The sequence below is a fragment of the Megalopta genalis genome, chromosome 2 (genome assembly GCF_051020955.1).
Source record: "Megalopta genalis isolate 19385.01 chromosome 2, iyMegGena1_principal, whole genome shotgun sequence".
Lineage (NCBI taxonomy): Eukaryota > Metazoa > Arthropoda > Insecta > Hymenoptera > Halictidae > Megalopta > Megalopta genalis.
This window is the reverse complement of record NC_135014.1, coordinates 9,882,508-9,901,569: the sequence shown is the minus strand read 5'-3', so window position 1 is coordinate 9,901,569 and position 19,062 is coordinate 9,882,508. Positions and strand designations below refer to the sequence as shown.

The window sequence follows — 19,062 nt, the reverse complement described above, 5'->3', positions numbered from 1 at the left end:
TCGGTTGCGTTCGCAACGGCGACTAGGGACGAAGAACGATCAAGGTGCAGCAAACAAGAACGAGATCGAGAGAAAGAGAGAGAGAGAGAGAGAGAGAGAGAGAGAGAGAGAGAGAGAGAGCGAGAAAGATTGACGGAGAATATTCGCCGAGAGTTTCGTGACATTCGTGCTCCGTCGGACGCAAAGTAAGCAACGGCCTTGCAAATGCGAAAGGACACATCGCGGCACAGCTCGGCTCACAAAGCCGGCAACGTCCGTCAACGATGCACGCGTGCGAACAAGGAAGATCGTATTTTTATCCGGCCGCGGAGGGGGTAGCCTGGGGACCAAGGACGGGAAAACGCGATCGCCGATCATCGATCCGGAGACGCGGCTCGATTACACCCCCGGGAAGACTCCGCTCTCTTCTCCAAAACCGGACGAAAACGTCTGTTTTCGGCGCTCGTTTCTAGACGAAACGAATTCGAGACGGCGATCTACTTGTCTTTGACCGATCCGTAGATCGGCAGATCACGGATTCCACGCGATCGTGGCTAAATCAGAACATCCGCGATTTAATTCTTTCCTGGCGAAGGGTTTTTAAAGAATCGAGCATCGAATAAAACAGTAATGTCTCTCTAATTGACGCACAGATTGTCTCCAGAAATGGACAAATTGGAAAGAGGAGATACGATTAATTCGAGTCTTGCGCCTCGTTGTTGTAATTACTGATTCTCAACAATTATAAAAACGAGTACGCAGGGCTCGAATAATCGTGTCTCCTCTTCCCAAATTGTCTACTTTTATGCACAATCCGAGCGTCAATTAGAGAGACTTTACTGTAATTCGATCGCTCGACAGCCGTCGATTTTTCCGCGACTGCGCGCTTCCGAGTAGAATGAAAATTTCACGGTTCATCGTGAAGTAAGATCGCGAAGGCAACTAAAACGCAAGAGCGGTTCTACGGTCTACTCTGATTCTTTAACAAGGAGAAGTTCGAAGAAGAAGAACAAGAAGAAGAAGTAGTAGTTCCGTCGGCCGAGCTAAAATAATTAAGTACCTCATAAAGTTCCGAAAGAGAAGGGAATTCGGTCAGCGAGACGACCGGGGTGCCGCTGAAAGATTCAGCGATGCCGAAGCGATTGTTTCGCCGTTAAGGGAATTAATCCACGGCTCGGATTCGCTCGGTTCCGCTCGACTCCGCTCGCGGCGACTTGTCTAGGACCGGCTGGCGTGGCAGCCACTGGTTCTATCTTTGGCATCGGTTCCAGTTTCTCTGCAGAGGCGAAAGGTAACGAGGGTTGAAGAGCAAGAAAAAAGGTTGCAGTAAGCAGGCAAGATGAGCCTTCGTCTCTCTCTCTCTCTCTCTCTCTCTCTTCGTCTCCCTCCCTCTCCCCGGCTGTCCGCAGCCGCCTCTCTTTCTCTCGGCGTGTTTCGCGGGCCGTGGGATGCCACGGCTGCACCCTCTTCCACCGGCCGCGACCTTGCTCCAGTAACCTCTTGACCTACCGCCACGGCCGCCGTTCGACTCTACGCTTCTGCAACGAATAAAGCGCAGGGAAGAGCCGATCGGTGGTGCATCCTCGGGCTCACCTTGAATCAGCCCGACCGGGACGCACGCAGGTGATGCGAGACGCGAGAGACGCGGGACGAAATGCGCGATTCCCCGTGGCCGAGACCCGTCCTCGACGCCATTTCCTGCCGACTTCCAGCTTCCTGAATCCCCTGCGAGACCGTGGCAATTCCCGGGAACCTGCCGCTAATGCCACGGATATTCCAGCGAATGCTTCAACCCCCTGCGCGCCGCGATTTCTCTCTTGCAACCCGTATCGATTCGCGCTTCTAATAATTTTGTTATTTTTCCTGAGGGAGCGAGACGATTTTTATTTCTCGCGTGGTCGTAATTCAGAGTGATTGACACTCGGATTACAGTAATGTCTCTTTAATTGACGCCGAGATTGTCCACAAAAATGTCTCCCTTACTGACGCTCAGATTGTCCATAAAAATGGACAGCCTTGTGGCTCATTTTTATAATTGTTGACAATTCGTAACTATAAAAACAAACTGCAAGGCTTGAATAATCGTATCTCCTCTTCCCAAATTGTTCATTTTCGTGCACAAACTGAAAGACAATTAGGGAGAATTTACTGTAAACGGAGAACGCTCGAGAAATGAAAATTGTCTCGTTTTATCAGGGTTAAATTAGGGCGATCTGCTTTCATTGCTAAAGCTCGACAACGGAACATCGATTGAACAGATAACGGAAGATAACGGACAAGGGAGAAAGCTTCGGGGATCGATTGTCGACTCGCCAGGGCGAATTAGTACGAGAAATTGTCTCCCGAACGCGAGACGTCGGTCAACTTCGATGGCCAACTCGACGCCCACGCGTGGATCGGGGCGACTGAAATGTCAAAGAACGCATCTCGCAGAGGGAAACTTTGACCTATCGAGGCGGTTCTCGGAAAATCTGATCAGCGTCGCGCGAGAACCGGGTCGGTAATAATTCGCGGACTGTCGTGTGCCCGAGAGAAAAGGATTTCGAGAGGCAGAAATGAGACGTCGGTGAAGATCGAACGGTGTAACGGAAAAGGGATGAATACGGTAAAGTTGATGCTGATGGCATTATTAATTCGAAAACCGAGAATTTTTGCCTGTCTCTTCCAATCGAACAATTAATTCCGTCGATTAATTCCATCGTCGATTTTTCGACGATTTTAATCAACGACTGACGATTACGATCAACGATCGCTTAATTCACCGGACGACTTTTCGACGATTTAATACCTTTAATCGACGATCAACCATTGCAATCATCGATCGATTAATTCAATAGACGACTTTTCGGCGATTAATGCCTTTAATCGACGATCGACGATTGCAATCATCGATCGATTAATTCAATAGACGACTCTTAAATAACAAATTTTAATCGCTCGATGCCCAACGCTGATTCAGTGTACCGCGATGGATATAAGAAAATACATATTAACGCGAACAGAAGAAAAAAATGGAAGGATGAACGATCGCTGGAACGAGCAGTGATCATACTAAAATCATTCGGAATAAGGCTGCTATGCTTAGCGAGGTCGAAGGTCCCGAAAAATCGGTGCTCGACCCGCGGTATCGGAATTTCCGGTGAAATTGGTCGAAGACGCCGACAAACGGAGGGTGAAGGATCGATGGGCCACTCCCCCACAGCAGCCCCTTTGATATCCGCCGCGAATCAGAATTTCAAATGGCCGGCGAAACTGCCGAGTGCTCGATTAATTATTCCGGGCCGGAAGTCACGGCGACCGTTGCTCCTTTCTTCCGAGCTGGACCTCCGGTCCGGCTGCTCGCGTTTTCTTCTGCAAGTGTTTAGGATTCGAGCCTTCTCCCTTCCGTAAGCCAATTTTTTTGGAACACGATTCGGGTTTCAAATATTTCGCGAAATTTGTCTTTTCTTTTTCTGCTTCTTGTAAAATGCAATCGCCGCGTCTTCCCGAGGATTTAACACGACATTCACAGGAATTCTTATACGTTTTCAATTTTTCTTCCTCTCTTTGTATTCTTCTTAATTCAATTCGTAGGACGCGTTAAGACAGTTGATTAAATTGCTGCGGTTAAAGGGTTAACTAAAAGGGATCGATTAAAAAGCAATGTTACGACGATTTTTAACGCTACAACAACCGAACTCGACTAAATTGAATATATAAAATATTCGTATATGTACAGTTTCTACTATAATAAAGTTTATCTAAAAATGTCTCGCAGAGAAATGTTTACAACTTCCGAAATTGCGAAAGAAAAAATCAGATACAATTTCAACTGATTTAGTAATTGAACGCGTATACTACAGAATAAATCATTATAATCATGTATAAAACAAATAATTTTCTATCGACGAGGAGACGGAAAACTGTCGAAACGTGCTGGTCGAAACCTTGACTTCGACATCGGAGATCGATATGAAAAATACGAAGATACGTTGCTGTTAAGAAAAAGATCGCGAGCAGACATCAGCCTGGAGGAAAACTGCTCCCTGGAAGAAACCGGCTGCCCCTTGTTGATCGTTCCGATTAGAAGAGAAAGATCGCCGAGAAGGGACAGGCTCTCAAGCCGCAAGAAGAGAAACGATCAGCACCCATTCTTTTTCTACCCCGAGTGGATTCTTGCCCCCGCATTCTGCGCGCGACCCTCGAAAATTCCTCTCGACGCTCGGATTCCCCGGCTCGATCCCGATCGAAGACGACACAGTCGGGGTAAGCTTCCGACAGCTTCCCAGCCAGCCTGTCGACTTGTTGCTGGAAACCGTCTAGGCGAGCGACACCTTGGCTTCTCCGCCCTCGTCGGTCACTGTTAGCGCACCTGTTTTCCCGTTACAGAGGCACGTTCGCCATTTTTAGACCGATCTGTTTTAGAGAAATCGCCGACCATGAAATTGGAAGACCGTCTTGGGTCCGCTTTAGAGGACGTGACTCGAACTTTGGGTCAAGAAATTGCGGCGAATGACGGCGGAATCACGGATTGAACTGGCTTCGGCCCTTTGTCAAATTTTTACTGTTGGACAATTTCTTTTTTTTTTGTATTATTGTAGAATTTTGTTTGTACTGTTAATTAGCTTTGTCACTATCCTACCATTCTATCACTACTATCATTACCCTTAATTCTAGTTTCACTGTCATTAGTGCTCCAATTATAACCTCATTCTTCTCCTTACTATTATTATACACTCGTACTTGCCTACTCGCTATTATTACTCTGTCCGTAACAAAGTGCCCACCCACGACAAATAAGCTAAATTAAGTACTTCTAAATTTTCTACAAATTTATCTAGCCTGTTCTATGGAGATTGTCCCGGCGGGGCGTGGCTTCTGCAGGACAGTGCCCCAGAGGGCGATCTCTGCTTGTATCTTAATATTCCAGCTGAATCATCCTCGTCGCCTCTGTATAGCGAGCGCTCCCCAGCATCCCAGTAATCTCAGATGAGTCAGTGGAGGCATTAGGACAGCGGCCAACGAATCGATTGATAGCGATAATAAAACTGGCGGTACAGCTGCTCGGGTGACGGACCCCGGGCCGATACTAAATTTATCGATCGCCGAATCCTAGAGAAGACAAAGACGACCGACGAGATCGATGGATTCGTCGAGATGATCGTGCGTCGCATTCGAACGAATTTTTATTCGAATGAATTCTTATTCGAATGAATTCTTATTCGAATGAATTCTTATTCCAATGAATTCTTATTCGAACGAATTCTTATTCGAACGAATTTTTATTCGAACGAATACTTATTCAAACGAATTCTTATTCGAATGAATTTTTATTCGAACGAATTCTTATTCTAATGATCCTTATTCTAATGAATCCTTATTCGAATGAATTCTTATTCGAATGAATGCTTATTCGAACGAATTCTTATTCGAACGAATTCTTATTCGAACGAATTCTATTCGAACGAATTTTTATTCGAACCAATGCTTATTCGAACGAACTCTTATTCAAACAAATTCTTCTTCGAACGAATTCTCATTCGTCTAAAATTTGATTCGGACAAACGATCTACATAAATTTTTACATTAAACATTTATCCGACGCTGTCGAATAGAATTCGATACGAATAAATTCTCATCCGGCTAAATTTTGATTCGTTAGTCTTTATCTCTTATCCGCGAACCGCGTAAAATGTTGGCCAGCTCCGCTTCCGCCACGGGCGATGAGAAACAGGATCGATCATCGATACCGCGGGTGATATCGGTTAATTAACGTGTACACGAGATTTCGCGAACGTTACGCTACCGCGGTCTCATGAATATTGATCGATCGGAGGCCGACCGGCGTTCGCTACGCCAGTGGAGGATCGTTTCGCGTGGCGGACAACGGCGTAGGACGTTCGGTCGCGAGTTTTCTCGAAATTCGCGAGCGCCATCCGGAACCGTCTTCTGCTGTTTAACAATGAATAATAAAACAGGAACCACCGTGGTGTCCTGCCGCGATTTGGCGACCGTGCTTGCCGTGTCGGTCGGGATGGAATGTTTGTTGGCAGGCTTACAACGGCGTCGCTCGTTGTTTTTAGTCGGCGCGGCGAGTCTTCGGCTCTCGAGAAGAGGTCCGGCTCTCTTTTCCCGATTTCCGCGTCGAATCGCGGGAAAAGCGCGAATACAATGCCTCGCGGGACAGAAATAATTAGCGAGTGCCTCGAGGAACAGAGGAAACGGCTCGTCAACTTCTATGCTCCTCGATTTCCTAGGTCGACGCTGCTTCGTTCCATTCGACGAGATTTAGCGCGATCGACTCTTTTTACGGCACGCTTCGACTTATTAACAACAGCGACAAAATAGACGTACAGTAATGTCTCCCTAACTGACGCTTAGATTGTCCACAAAAATGGACAATTTGGGAAAAGGAGACACGATTATTCGAGCCTCGCGCCTCGTTTTTACAGTTGTTGAGAATCGGTAATTATAAAAACGAGGCGCAAGACTCGAATTAATCGTATCTCCTCTTTCCAATTTGTCCATTCCTGGGGACAATCCGCGCGTCAATTAGAGAGACATTACTGTAATCGTAACGCACGAATTCAGAAATTCGTCCAATTGTTTCCCGTCGAAGCGCCTTCATAATCAGAACAATTTGCAAAGAAAACACGGGAGATCGGTCCCTTTTCTCGATCCTGAATGTTTCAAAGAGAATCGAAGAGCAATTCTGACGCTGGTGCACGGTGTCGCGAGTCTCCGTCGATGAAATATGCAGCGGGGCGGATCTCGCTGCAGTCGCATCGATGTCCTCGCCCGTTACCGGAGTCTCGAGTATATCGCGAATTACGGTCTCCGGTGTAAAGGGAATAAACAAACGCTTACCTCTGGCCGTGAGCTTTTTGGTATTTATGATTTTCGCCGCGAACTCGTGGCCGGTGCTCTTTTGAACGCATCGTCGCACCACCGAGAAGGCACCTCTGAAACAGAAAACAGACGCGCGTCAGAACGACGAAAAAACGGTGAACAATTTCGGTCGATTATTAACCCTTTGCACTCGAGTGGCGACTCTAAGCTTAGATATAAAAGATTGTTAAAAGTCTAAGTGTCGTATGAGCCGTAAGACTCAATTTCATACGCATGAAATGGACTTTATCGTATAAAATGGAAATACTATGAGTTAGAAAAGTTAATTTAGATTTGCGATTAAAATGGCTTCGAGTGCAAAGGGTTAACCCTCGACTGATGTAGTTCAAAAACTGGCATGCTTTCGGGACCTCGAAAATTCGAGGATGTTGTCGTTTGAACGATCTGGGGCATCGTTTCCTTCATTAGAACTCGATATAGTAATGTCTCTCTAATTGACGCTCAGCTTGTGACGTCTCCTCTCCCCAAATTGTCCAGTTTCGTGCACCATCTGAGCGTCAATTAGGGAGACATTACTGTACATCGCATCAAAGTACAATAAATTCTCTGTAATTTTCCTTGAGCTTGCAAACGAAAATGGACAATTTGAGAAAAGAAGATTATAATTGTAATAAATATTGAGATCGTAAATTATTGATTATGAACACATTCATTTCTAATTTATCCTCCCCATCACAAGTCGTCCATCTTCGTTTGCAATCCGATAGAAAATTCGAGAGACTTTACTATACACCGAATTAATCGACTTAATCGTTAATTTCACTTCTACGAAAACAAAATACGTACAATTTGACTGAGCAACAAGTCACTTAAATTACGCGAAAAGATGGGATCGACAGTTCGGTACGGTCGTACCAAAAGGGGAAGTTCGTTTTCGGTGGTTGCAGCAACTACGAACGGCGTCCGCCGGATTAATCGAGCCGACCAGGGTACCTGTAAACTTGGCGATACTATATGTTTGGTCTCTTAAACGGTGCCGCGACTCGAGAGCTGTTCGAGGGGCAAACTTTCTCGATTAGCACGGCGTCGGTCCGCGCCGGGTGTAAATCCAGCGGCGCGCGACGAGGCGGGCCGAGGCAAAGTCGAAAGTTCGTCAACGGGGCGTCGATGATGCGATTGCGTCGTCGAGGGCGGGATTGGCTAGTCGGAAGTTCTCGGGTCCTCGTTCGAGCGGGTCGCAGGACGACGACGCGTCGTCGGACGATTTCAAAACCGAGGAACGATTTCGAAGACGGAATTCAAAGACGCCGCGAGCCGAGCCGAAGACGAGTATTCTTCTTCTTCTCCGAAGAAGATCGAAGCCAAGGGACTCGTAGTTCCGCTTCCAGCCGGCTGTGTTCGAGAGCGGCTCTCGTCCGTGATCCGGCTCGAGGGTAAAAAACGAGCCGCGGAGCTCGAAGGCTGACGGAAACGCGGTAGGACGAAAGGTCAAGCCTCGCGGACGACGTGTTGCGGAGGCCCGACGCCTGTATCCTTCCCGAAAGTAGTTCAAGGCAGACCGCATCGGCGCAAACGCGGCTTTAATGTTTCATCCTGCGGGCGTCGTCGGCGTCATCGGCGTCGCCGCAGCCCGGAGGGCAGCCCCTGCTCTCTCTCTCTCTCCCTCTCAACCTGCGCCTGCACCCGCACCTGCGTTACGCTCCTGCTGTCCCATCTGTCTACGAACCGAGCTACCCGCGCGATCAAAAAGGGCGAGGCGGCCGCTTACCCGGTCTCCATGGAGACCAATCATTACCGGAGATTGCACGGCGACCTAACCCGCGATTCACCGGAACAGCTCGATCGCGCGATTCTTTCTGCTCGATTCGATCGGTAATTGTCGTCCGGGCGAGGATCTCCGAGGTCCGCGGACCTTCGGGCATCCTTCAGAAGGTCATCTGCGACTCGCGCGTGCGGTCCCATCGGTCTTCCCCACGCGGCAATTCGCGAATCGTCGCGCGGAAGAGGACTCGAAGCCCGCTCTCGGCCCGAAGTTGCCCACGGGCCTCCTTCGCGCGTGCAGTTCCATCGTTCTTCCACGCGGCGATTCGCGAATCAAGATTCAACGCGGCGCATTTGAAGTTAGAATCCATCGAACGCGAATCACGATTCGCGAGTTATCGCGCAGAAGAGGACTCGGAGCCCGCTCTTGGCCCGAAGTTGCACTATCGCCTCGTTGCTCTAATTTTCCCGCGGCTTCGGTTTGTTCCCAGATATAATAAACTTTATCCATAATAAACGTTACCGAATACGATGTATGAAATTGTTCTACTCTTTTACTTCGTTCATCTTCGAATAAAATAACAAATGACTGCGCGCGTCTTACTCGATAAATCGAAAGTTAACCACGACAATAAAATCAAAGCCACGGTGTGTTATGGCGATCGCGGATGCGCCCCAAAGGAGTTCGAACAACCCTACGAACTGGAAGAGTACGAATCCGACTATTTTCGCCGGGGTTCTAATGGGGATGCTTGCAAAGCGATGCGACGCGATGCGGTGCGGCGCGGTGCGGCTCGACGAGGCCAACCACGGACAATTCAAGGGGATCTATAACGAAGATATAAAAAGAGAAGTGGAGCGCGTGGGGCTGCGGGGGGTTGGAAAGGTGTGCGGAGAAGCCCACCGACGCAGAAACGGTGGTCGAGCGACAGTGTCGGCCTTGAATCGAGCCACTCGCTCGACGACGCGCAACTAGGGCGTGCAAGAGAGCGACGGGATGCGCCGCCTTCTTCAAAGAGCGGAGCAGAGCGGAGCGGAGCGGAGCCGAGGCGAGGCGAGGCGAGGCGAGGCGAGGCGAGGCGAGGCAACGCGCGTGTATCTCTCTCACTGCTGGCAGCTAGGGGCGACGACGCCGTTGCGTCTTTTGCAGCCGCGTCGGCGACAAGCGCAATGTCGATACCTTTAAATACACGGCGGTCGGCTTTGGTGCACGTTCCCATGCACGGATCCTGCGACCGTAAGTGCACCGTCTCTCTCTCTTTCTCTCTCTCTCTCTCTCTCTCTCTCTCTCTCTCTCTCTCTCTCTCTCCGGCTATAAACGCGTCCCAGTACGACCCGTTTTATCGCTGATCGATTCCCCACGCGGCTCGCCGGCGAACTGGAATGGCGAGCAAGCCGGTTAGCGAGCATCTCGCTAGCGTCTCGCTAGCATCTAGCTAAAAGCTAGCTGCTGCCGGATAGGCGTTACGTATCGCGCCGGTATATTTCTGTTTTATGAACCCGGAGATCCTTGGATCCACGGAGCCGGCTGAATATACGACGGAAGCTGGGAAGCTGCGCTCGTAAGAGACCCCGTTTATTTACAAAGTTGACGGTTCTCTGTTAGATCTCAATTTGTTTGCTTCCATCGAATCGCGCCGCTCCGCCCCACAGCTCCCCGCCGACCGTCTACCAGAGCATCCAGCGACTTTACGACGCGTGGTGTACGCGTGGACAGAGCAGAAGCTTCGAAAAGGAAACGGGATGCTCCGCGCGCCCGCTCCGCGCCCGCGCCCCACCGCGCGATCTTTCGGCAGATTGCTCTCCTCGCGGAGCGAATATTTCCGTCGGGGAACGCTCTGCAAGCCTGGGTCGGGTCGCGCTAGGCCAGGGGCACGCCGCTAGCTCCTCCGAGGGCAACCAAGCCACGCCTACTCGCGGCAAGCCACGCCTCTTCGCGAGCGTTTCACGGGATACCCGCGTTCTCCGGTGTAAACGACGCCAGGGACCGAGAGTCGAGGCGAGAGACGAGACTTCAGGGCTCGGAGAAACGGTCGAATGGTAGCCCAGGGGGTATCAATTCGCGACCGACGCTCTAACCGGTAATTATCCGGAGCTTTTCAGCTCGGAGATCGAACAGTCCCCGCGAAGACCGGCGAAAGACCGACACCGCGAGCAAAGATCGATTGCGCGTGCATTTCCCCGCAGAATCCTAGCCCACGGTTTTATAGCGAGACGGATCGGTGTTAACTGACGACTTGAACGCATCGGGTCACAAAAGACCCGGTAAAGTAACAAAGACATGAATGATCATGCAACGAAGCTGCGGTATAAAACATCGACGATCGACCGAGAGATCGAACCGAGAAAATCGGTGTTTCGTCGCGCTTGTAAGCCGTGTCGGGTTGTGTCGGGCCGCGCGCGGGCGCGCAGATTGCGCGACACGGTTCTCGAGTGCGCCGCCCTTATCGGAGGCCCATTGTTCCGGGGAATTCACGGGTGGTAAACGCGGCGGCGATCACCGCCCTCCGAATAATCGGTGATCCACGGCGGACGCGGTCTCGACCGGATCTCTCGAGAATTATCCGCAAACCATTATCGCCGCCAATTAACGGGATCGCACTTCGATACACCTTCGAGACGCCGCGCGAAATCGAATCACCGTGCCGGCGTTCTATACTGATTGCGAACGGGTCGCGGCGAGGGGTTCTCGTTCTACTCGAGGCACTTGCGACCGAGTTCACCGTTCGGGTAAACACCGCTCGCCGTAGGATTACCGGCAACGAGTCAACCGTTTCGAGAATGCAATCGATAGACTGCGGATTTTTATGCGAACCGAGAGAGAATCCTTTTTCTATTCTCGTTGCTTCCTTTCGGTGCGCTGCTTGCGAGCGCTGTCGCAACGCGGGGTCTTTTTTCCGTCGATCGAGTACATTTTTGTCGTATTTCTACGACATTGATTCAACGCGAAAATCAATCTGCCGAATAGTTTATCTGTTCTATAATTGTTGTTTGATCGTGTCAATTAGCGCGGACGTGTTCGTAAAGAGAAAACGCGCCTTCCATGATTAATCCTTTGCACTCGAACGGCGAGTCTGAGGTGCCACTAAAAATTGTTCTACCATTTTTCAATGGAATAATTGTAACAATATCAGATTTGTTTTATTTAAAAAAACTGTTAAAATTGCAATTATTGAACTTGCCAATAGGCACAATTTCAGATGCGTAAACTGCACTGAATCATGTAAAACGGAAATACTGCGGATCAGAAAACATCTTTTGGATTTCGACATTGATGAAACATTAACTGTTTCAGGGTCACTGTCGATGCACAGCGTTTTCGTATCGTGATCGATCGAATTAGGGTATCAAGAAGTAGCGATATGGAATCTCGCAACTTATAACGTTCGCGCAATTGGAACGCGGGAGAGGGCATCGATTGGCCATTAGACGAGAGAAATGGTAGGAAAAATGGTAACAGTTTTTTCAGGAGGATGTGGGTCGTCGACTCGGCGAATGGAATCGTTAATGTAGCGATGCACTCGGGCTGTCTCGGGCCCCGGCCCGTCAAAGCTCGCATACCAGCGATTCATTCCTCCTCTCCCTCGTTTTTATTTCTTCCACCGCCGTCCCTCTGTCCTTTCCGTCTCTCTCTCTCTCTCTCTCTCTCTCTCTCTCTCTCTCTCTTTCCATCTCTCTGTCTCTTTCTCTCTCTCTCTCTCTCTCTCTCTCTCTCTCTCTCTCTCTGCCTCTCTCTAACTCTTTTGCACTCTCTTGCACTCGCTCGGTGCGTCACTCCGTACATTTTTTTGTTGCTGCACCACGCGGCAGCTCTTCTTTTTGCATCGCGGCCGCGGATGAATGCGAAACGTCGGCAGAACTATTGCAGCGAGTCTCGGCTCGCCGCTCCATTGTTCTACATACTGCACCGGCAGACAGTTGACACGGAATAGCGCGACACAAGGATACACGCGAGCGAGAGCCAGAGAGAGAAAGTAAGAGAAAGTAAGAGAGATCAAGAGAGAGCAAGAAACAGAGAGAGAGAGAGAGAGAGAGAGATAGAGGACTGTCCTCAGGAAAAGGCGAAACAGAAAAAGAAAGCTTTGAAGCGCGGACGCAGCGAAAGGTAAAGAAAGCGAAGGGGCGAGGGGTCCGCGGAGAGCTTTGTGGCCAAGAACGGCCGGCTGAAAATGCCGAGGGGTCAGCGTGGAACGAGTGACCCGCGACCCAGTGATCGGCGACACCCTCCGACGACTCAATTGCGCCACGAGTCACCCTCTTGCTCTAAACTTCGTTTCACAACCCTTCCCTTCCTTCGCGTTCCTTGCGCCGGATGGCGCTTTCCGTCGATCGAATGGACCGACGATCGCAGAGAATCGTTGCCTCGTCTTCGTAATTAGCGGACCCGGCACGGATAAGAAGATGGCTCGCGGTTCGCCATCCGCGGCTATCCGCGGCGCTCGCAGCATGATTTCCCTGGAGCCGGCAGGTTCCAACGTTCCCCGACAGACCGTTACACAACGCGCGATATCGCGGCCGTTTCGGCGAACACCCGGAAATTCGGTTTAATGTCGATGGTCGGCCAGGTGCGGCTCTTTCGGGGCTCGTTCGCCCCGCCTCGCGATTTATGTGGAATTCGCGCGGCAAACAACCCTCGGAGGTTTATCGATACAGCCTTCGCGAAGTGCTCGCGCGAGAAAGGCCGAACGCGGACGAGCCGAAGAAAAGTTTTAATGGTACTCGCGAGAACCCGTGGAACGGAAAGTCATTGTGTCCGTGGGGAAGTTGTGCTCGCGTGGGCGGGGCCCGGGGAAGATCCGCGGGCCCGGAATTGCCAAAAGCGGTGTTCCCGTCGCATGTGTGTGTTCTACCGGCGTTTTCTTAATTATGATCTCCACCGTTGGAAACTGGTGCATCGTCTTCCACGTGTTTCTTCTTCGCTTATTTCTTCCCCTTCTTAACTGTTCTTTTCTTCATTTTCCTGCAGTCTTTTAACTGTTTTTCGTATCGTTCGCGCTATTCGAATACCGTCTTTATTTTACCGATTTTATTATATACGGTTGCTTATACAGTAATGTCTCCCTAATTGACGCCCAGGTTGCGCATAAAAATGAACAATTTGGGAAAAAGAGATACGGTTATTCGAGCCTTGCGGTTTATTGTTATAGTTATAAATTGTCCACAATTATAAAAACGAGCCGCAAGGCTCGAAGTCGGGAGATATTACTGTATTTTGAAAAATAGTTTAACAATTTTTAGTGGCACCCCAGAGTCGCCACTCGACTGCAAAGGGTTAACAGCGTGGACGATGTTCCGCAGACGCTTTCTAATACGATCTCTTCCAGCCTCTTCCTAGTAGATCGCGAGAAACAGTGTTCCGAAGGGTTGCCATAGAAAACAGAACGCCATAAGGCGTTCCGGCGGCCTAATGACTCGGAAGCCTCCCCATGGGATCCGGCTTCCGCGTAGACTAGTTTCCCTCGGGTTTCGGATCCCCGTGGAAAGGAAGCGCGTATATGAAACGCGGAGGAAACACGGCGGATCCGCTGCCCCCGCGGTTCTATCGGCCCATAAAACGAGGAAACGAGGGAACTCGGATCGCGAGGGGGTGCGGAACGAACCCGAGGGCGCGCGGAGACGGGGAAGGATGAAGGATGACGGAGACGGAGACGGAGAATACGGGAAAGGCGAGTAGGCCGTGGTGGGAGGGTGGTGTCAGGGCGAGGGTTGGCCGGTCTGGCCGGGCGGGGATGGCTTTAGCCGGGTCGATACTTTGGTTCTCCGCGTTCCTCGCGGCTCGTAGTGGTGGAAACGGTCTCGTCGCACAGCGCTGATCCTGCTGGCTGGACATCGACGTTCGCCAGCCAGCCGTATAATCTCGGAAGAATGCTAAGACGGATGCTGTTTTCTGGAACGTTCACCCCTCGCGACGAGACGAGCGGAGACCAGCCGAGACGAGAAGAGACGCGCGCGCGCGCGCGCGGTCAATCTCGAGGAGCTCGCAAAGCCTCGTTCGAGCCTCGAACCTCGTTCGATGAAAGGAATTTTTTGCCTGTGATCGCGGCACGAGATGTAGTCTCTCGGCCCTTGAATATTTCAGCGGGCACACGAAACGGCCGGGCAAATTGAATCAATTAATCTTGAATGAAATTTCTCGACGAGCTCTATCCGATCTCCCGCCTTCCCCTGTTAACCCTCTCTCTCTCTCCCTCGTTCTCTCTCTTTCTCCGTGCTCTTCGTCTATGCTCGCGTAACCCTATCTTACGTAAAAGCTCGCCGCTTTACCAGAATTTATGTTTCCTCGGGAGCGTTATCGTCGGTCCCTCGACGGGAAATGCGATAGTCGTTCGACGTCGTCCGCGACGATGCCGAGCAGGTGCTCGTCCAGGGCTCGTCGAATCATCGACGAGTCCAAGAGAGAACCACCGGCCGGAAATGAGTCGCGTCGACGTCCCGTAATTAAACGTCACGAGATGTTTCATCCGAAAGCACTCGGAAGGATTAAAGTTCAGCCGGCGCGGCGCGGCTACGCTCCGCTCCGCTCCGTTCCGTGCCGCGCCGCGCGGCGAATCGATCGGAAAAGTCAACGCTTCCGAGCGTTTCCAATCTCGCTAGGCGACGCCGCGCCTCGATTCGATGCGATTCGCGGGCCGGGGAAGGGGGCCGGTTTTAAAAATGCATGGAATCGAAGGGCAAGCTCTTCGCGACGTCTCTAAAATAATGTTCGACGGGTCTCGTTCCGTCACTCTCGTGAGCGTCACGCTCCACGCGTCCGCTCCCTCGTAACCTCGTCAAAACGTAACCCCCGAAAAAACACCCCCGCGGAATACAGTAACGTCTCTCTAATTGACGCCGAGATTGTCCACAAAAATGTCTCCCTTACTGACGCTCGGATTGTCCATTTTTGTGGAGACTAAGGGAGACATTACTGTACCTGTCCCCGGTGACGAAAACAATCGATGTCCCTAAATGTCGAACGAAGGAAATACAGTCAGAGTAAATAATAATTCGAGCGGATCCGTTGCATAATAAAATCGAGAAGGATGCTGCCTCGAGAGCGAACCGAGTGCCGACAGAATGTTTGTCGCAGCGGCGTGTCCCTGGCCGATCGTATTCGTTGATGAAATTCTTGTTTACCTTGAACCAGACCCGGCAATCGAGTATTTTATACCAAAGGATTTTGCATCCGTAGATAAATAAACGAATAAATATATTTGCTGCGACTTGAGCCGCGATTATTTCTCGCGAAGCGAGGGTGGTCTCCTGCGCCCTGTCGAAAGGCGAGTTCGTCGCGACTAAGGGTGGTCTCCTGCGCCCAGTCGAAGGGCGAGTTCGTCACGACTAAGAGTGGTCTCCTGCGCCCTGTCGAGAGGCGAATTCGTCGCGACTAAGGGAAGTCTCCTGCGCCCAGTCGAAGAGCGAGTTCGTCGCGACTAAGGGTGGTTTCCTGCGCTCTGTCGAAAGGAGAGTTCGTCGCGGCTAAGGGAGGTCTCCTGCGTCCTGTCGAAAGGCGAGTTCGTCACGACGAGGGTTTCGTTCACGATTATCGAAGGACGAACGAAGAGGCGACGGAGGTGGCGCGGGTGGTTCGAGGCTTGCAGAGAGACGGTCCCATCGTTCCGTGCTTAAATAGCCGAGCTAAGGCATAATTTAGACGCTGTGTACAGTAATACCGCGCCGGTTTGGCCAGCGTTACCCAGTTACCTCCTATTATTGGTGAATCCGTGTTATATCTAACCGGTCGACCCCTGCAGCCTCGCGGCCCGAATCGATGAGGAGGAACCGAACCGAGCGACCGAACCACCCCCGCGCACCCTTCGCGCAGACCCGGACAAGACCGGGTTGCTTACACCTGGCCCGGCACGCGATCCCCTCGTAAAGCGTATTAACTCGAACGGAAGGTTATGTCGCTGGGTTTTAGCGTACAACCCTTATTCGGGGATTTCGAGATCACGACACCTGCTCCGGCGCTCGTAAAAATCCCCGAAAAATCGCTCACCTTGGCCGGAACGATCGCACGGGGAATATTGCTGACGGAAGCCGTCGGCGAGCTGCCAAAACGAAAAAAACCCGAGGATTATTCCAAGGCAGCCGGCCGGTACGCGATCGTTCCGGAACGATCGCGGAGAACGCGGTGCAATTAACCCCTTTTGCGCCCGAAATCGGGACGATGCGCCCTCGGATTACCGCCACGATTGCGACACGAAGACACGCGTTGCAATTAATATTTATATCGAGGAACTACAAGAGCTGTGACGAGTCGTGTAGATTTATGGATTTAGAGGGGGAGAGATTTGCTTGCATTATACAATCTTTGCAGAGGGTGCAAATGGAACCGCGAGGAAACTATTCTTCGGGATAATTAATCGATTAAAAATGCAATTGCGATCGGTACGCTCGTTGAAAACGGCTAGGACGACTATCAACCACTTTGGGTGGTTTAATTTAATCTTAAAAAAGAATTACGAATGGATCGCATTCGATTCTTTTGTCTACTCTGTAGCATGTCACCCGTGAAAACTGCAGATTCTATGCAATAATTCAGAAATTCGGTGGCGTGCGAGGCACGAAACAGCAACGCGCGATTAAGGAAACGAGTTAAATTTTATTTTTTATTTATTATTACTTATTCTATCGCGCAATTAAATATTATTTCGATTCCTACGACGATTCGGATGCGTCGAGTGCGCCCAAAGGGTTGATTTTCCGCGTTGCGAATGCAAAGCGAAATTTCCGCGAATTGCCTCGGAAATATTTCGATTTCTGCGGAAAACGCTTCGATCCGGCCGCAGTGCGCGGCTTTCAGGAAGGCCCCGAGCATGACTTATCTCGTCGTCGTGCCAAGGAGCCATAACTAACCGTGTCACGCGTTGAGTAGCTGTTCCCCGTTGTCAAGGTTCGCATACCCTTAGTCAGAGCGGAGACGATGTCTCGCTGACACGTGACTAATTAGCCGCTGGCATTGCGTCGCATTCGCTGGATGGCCCTGAAAAAAAACGCGGATCCAGCTCCTAAGAAGCTGGCCGAAAAGGGAAAGGCGCCTCCCTCCTTTGTCTTCCACGACCGTTTGTAATCCAGCCTCGGCGACGCGGGTCAAAAGGGCATCCCCCCTGTTTCTCCGCCGCCGCTTCCTTTTTCTTCCGTTAATTCGCTCCGACGAATTCTTTGCACCTCGCCGTCCAACGTGTTCTTTATCTACTCGAACGTTTCGCGCACCTCGGCGATCTTTCGAGGACGCTCGCTGCGCCGCGGACAGTTCTTTCGGTAGTTACACACCCTTTTCAGCTTTCTTCGTTCATAGACAATCACCTTTCTATACTCAACCGCCCCCTCAGACCACCCTCTGTTTACCCGAGCACCCTTCAGGTATTCGTACGCGATTCTTTGTCCACTCGTGCGCTCTTCGGGAACGCAATTCGCGGGCAATTGTCCGTAGCCGAATGCGCCTCGAGGGTGCTAATCGTCGACGACCCTTCGCAGACGCGGCTCGTCCACCATTTTCCTCCGTTCTCCATTTTTTTTCCGTTTAGCCAGAGCTTCCGCGATCACGGCGAATTCTCTGAAATTGTTCCTCAGCTTGTAAACGGAAATTGACGATCCGAAGGAGGAGATACGATCACTCGAGTCTTCGCGGATTATTTTTACGGCTCGAATAATCGTGTCCATTTGCTGCACATTTGCTGCACTCTCGGCTCGATTTCGTGGACAGTCAAGTTTATTGTCATGGTTTATCATTATTATTTGTTCCGCTGCTCGCGGTGGCAAGGAACAGGGGGTGTAAAAATGCTCGAAATAATAGGCGATGTCGCGATAAAGTCGAGTTGTCGTCGAGCGAGTCGCTCGCTGGGAGCAACTGGAACGCGGTGACAATTAAGTCGGGCAAACGGCTGCGGCCGCGAAGCGGAGCGGAGTGGAGCGGAGTGTAAGCGGAACGAAGCGGAGTGGAAACGGAGCGGCGAATCAGGCCGACTTATCGACGTCTCGCGGCGTGGCGCGACGCGATCCGGCGTCTGCGAAACTCTCGAACCCGCTCGAGAGATCGACGTGTACAACACGCCGATGAATAAGGCACGTCGAACGGGGAACGGAACACACAGGGAGAGGGTACAGGGGAGAGAAGCCAGTTTCTCGCTCTGGCAGGAATAAAGTTTCCCCGTCCCAGTTTCCAAGAATATCACCGGCATTCCGGCCTTCCCCGACAATGCCTTTCGAACCCTGACAGAGAGCGCCCCGCGCGCGTGCCAGATGAAATGCTCTGCCCGAAATTCACCCCCTTTGTCCCGCCCGGCCGAGGTCCCTTAATCACTCGGACAAAGGCCGGCCGATGGATTTTTCCCTCTGGACACGGGTTCCCTGTGTCTTGGGACGATCGATCGCCGAATAACGCGTTGGTCCTTGCGAGAGAGGGCTGGAACTGCTCCTTCCGTTGCCGTGGGAGGGTGCGAGCGGCGAGGGTGGACGCATTCGCGGAAAATTGCCACCCTCGAGGACCACCGGAGCAAACAAAAGGAACCG

General features: G+C 51.1%; 1 protein-coding gene across 38 annotated transcripts in view; it reads right to left on the bottom strand.

The window, feature by feature from the left end:
- CaMKII (Calcium/calmodulin-dependent protein kinase II) overlaps nucleotides 1-19,062 on the bottom strand; it is a 115,677-nt gene that overhangs the window by 71,178 nt on the left and 25,437 nt on the right. For all 38 annotated transcript variants that reach the window (XM_076518253.1, XM_076518250.1, XM_076518252.1 and 35 more), the window contains exon 3: nucleotides 6,826-6,920. In XM_076518253.1, coding sequence (XP_076374368.1) covers nucleotides 6,826-6,920 — 95 coding nt within the window. The remainder of the gene's footprint in view (nucleotides 1-6,825; nucleotides 6,921-19,062) is intronic.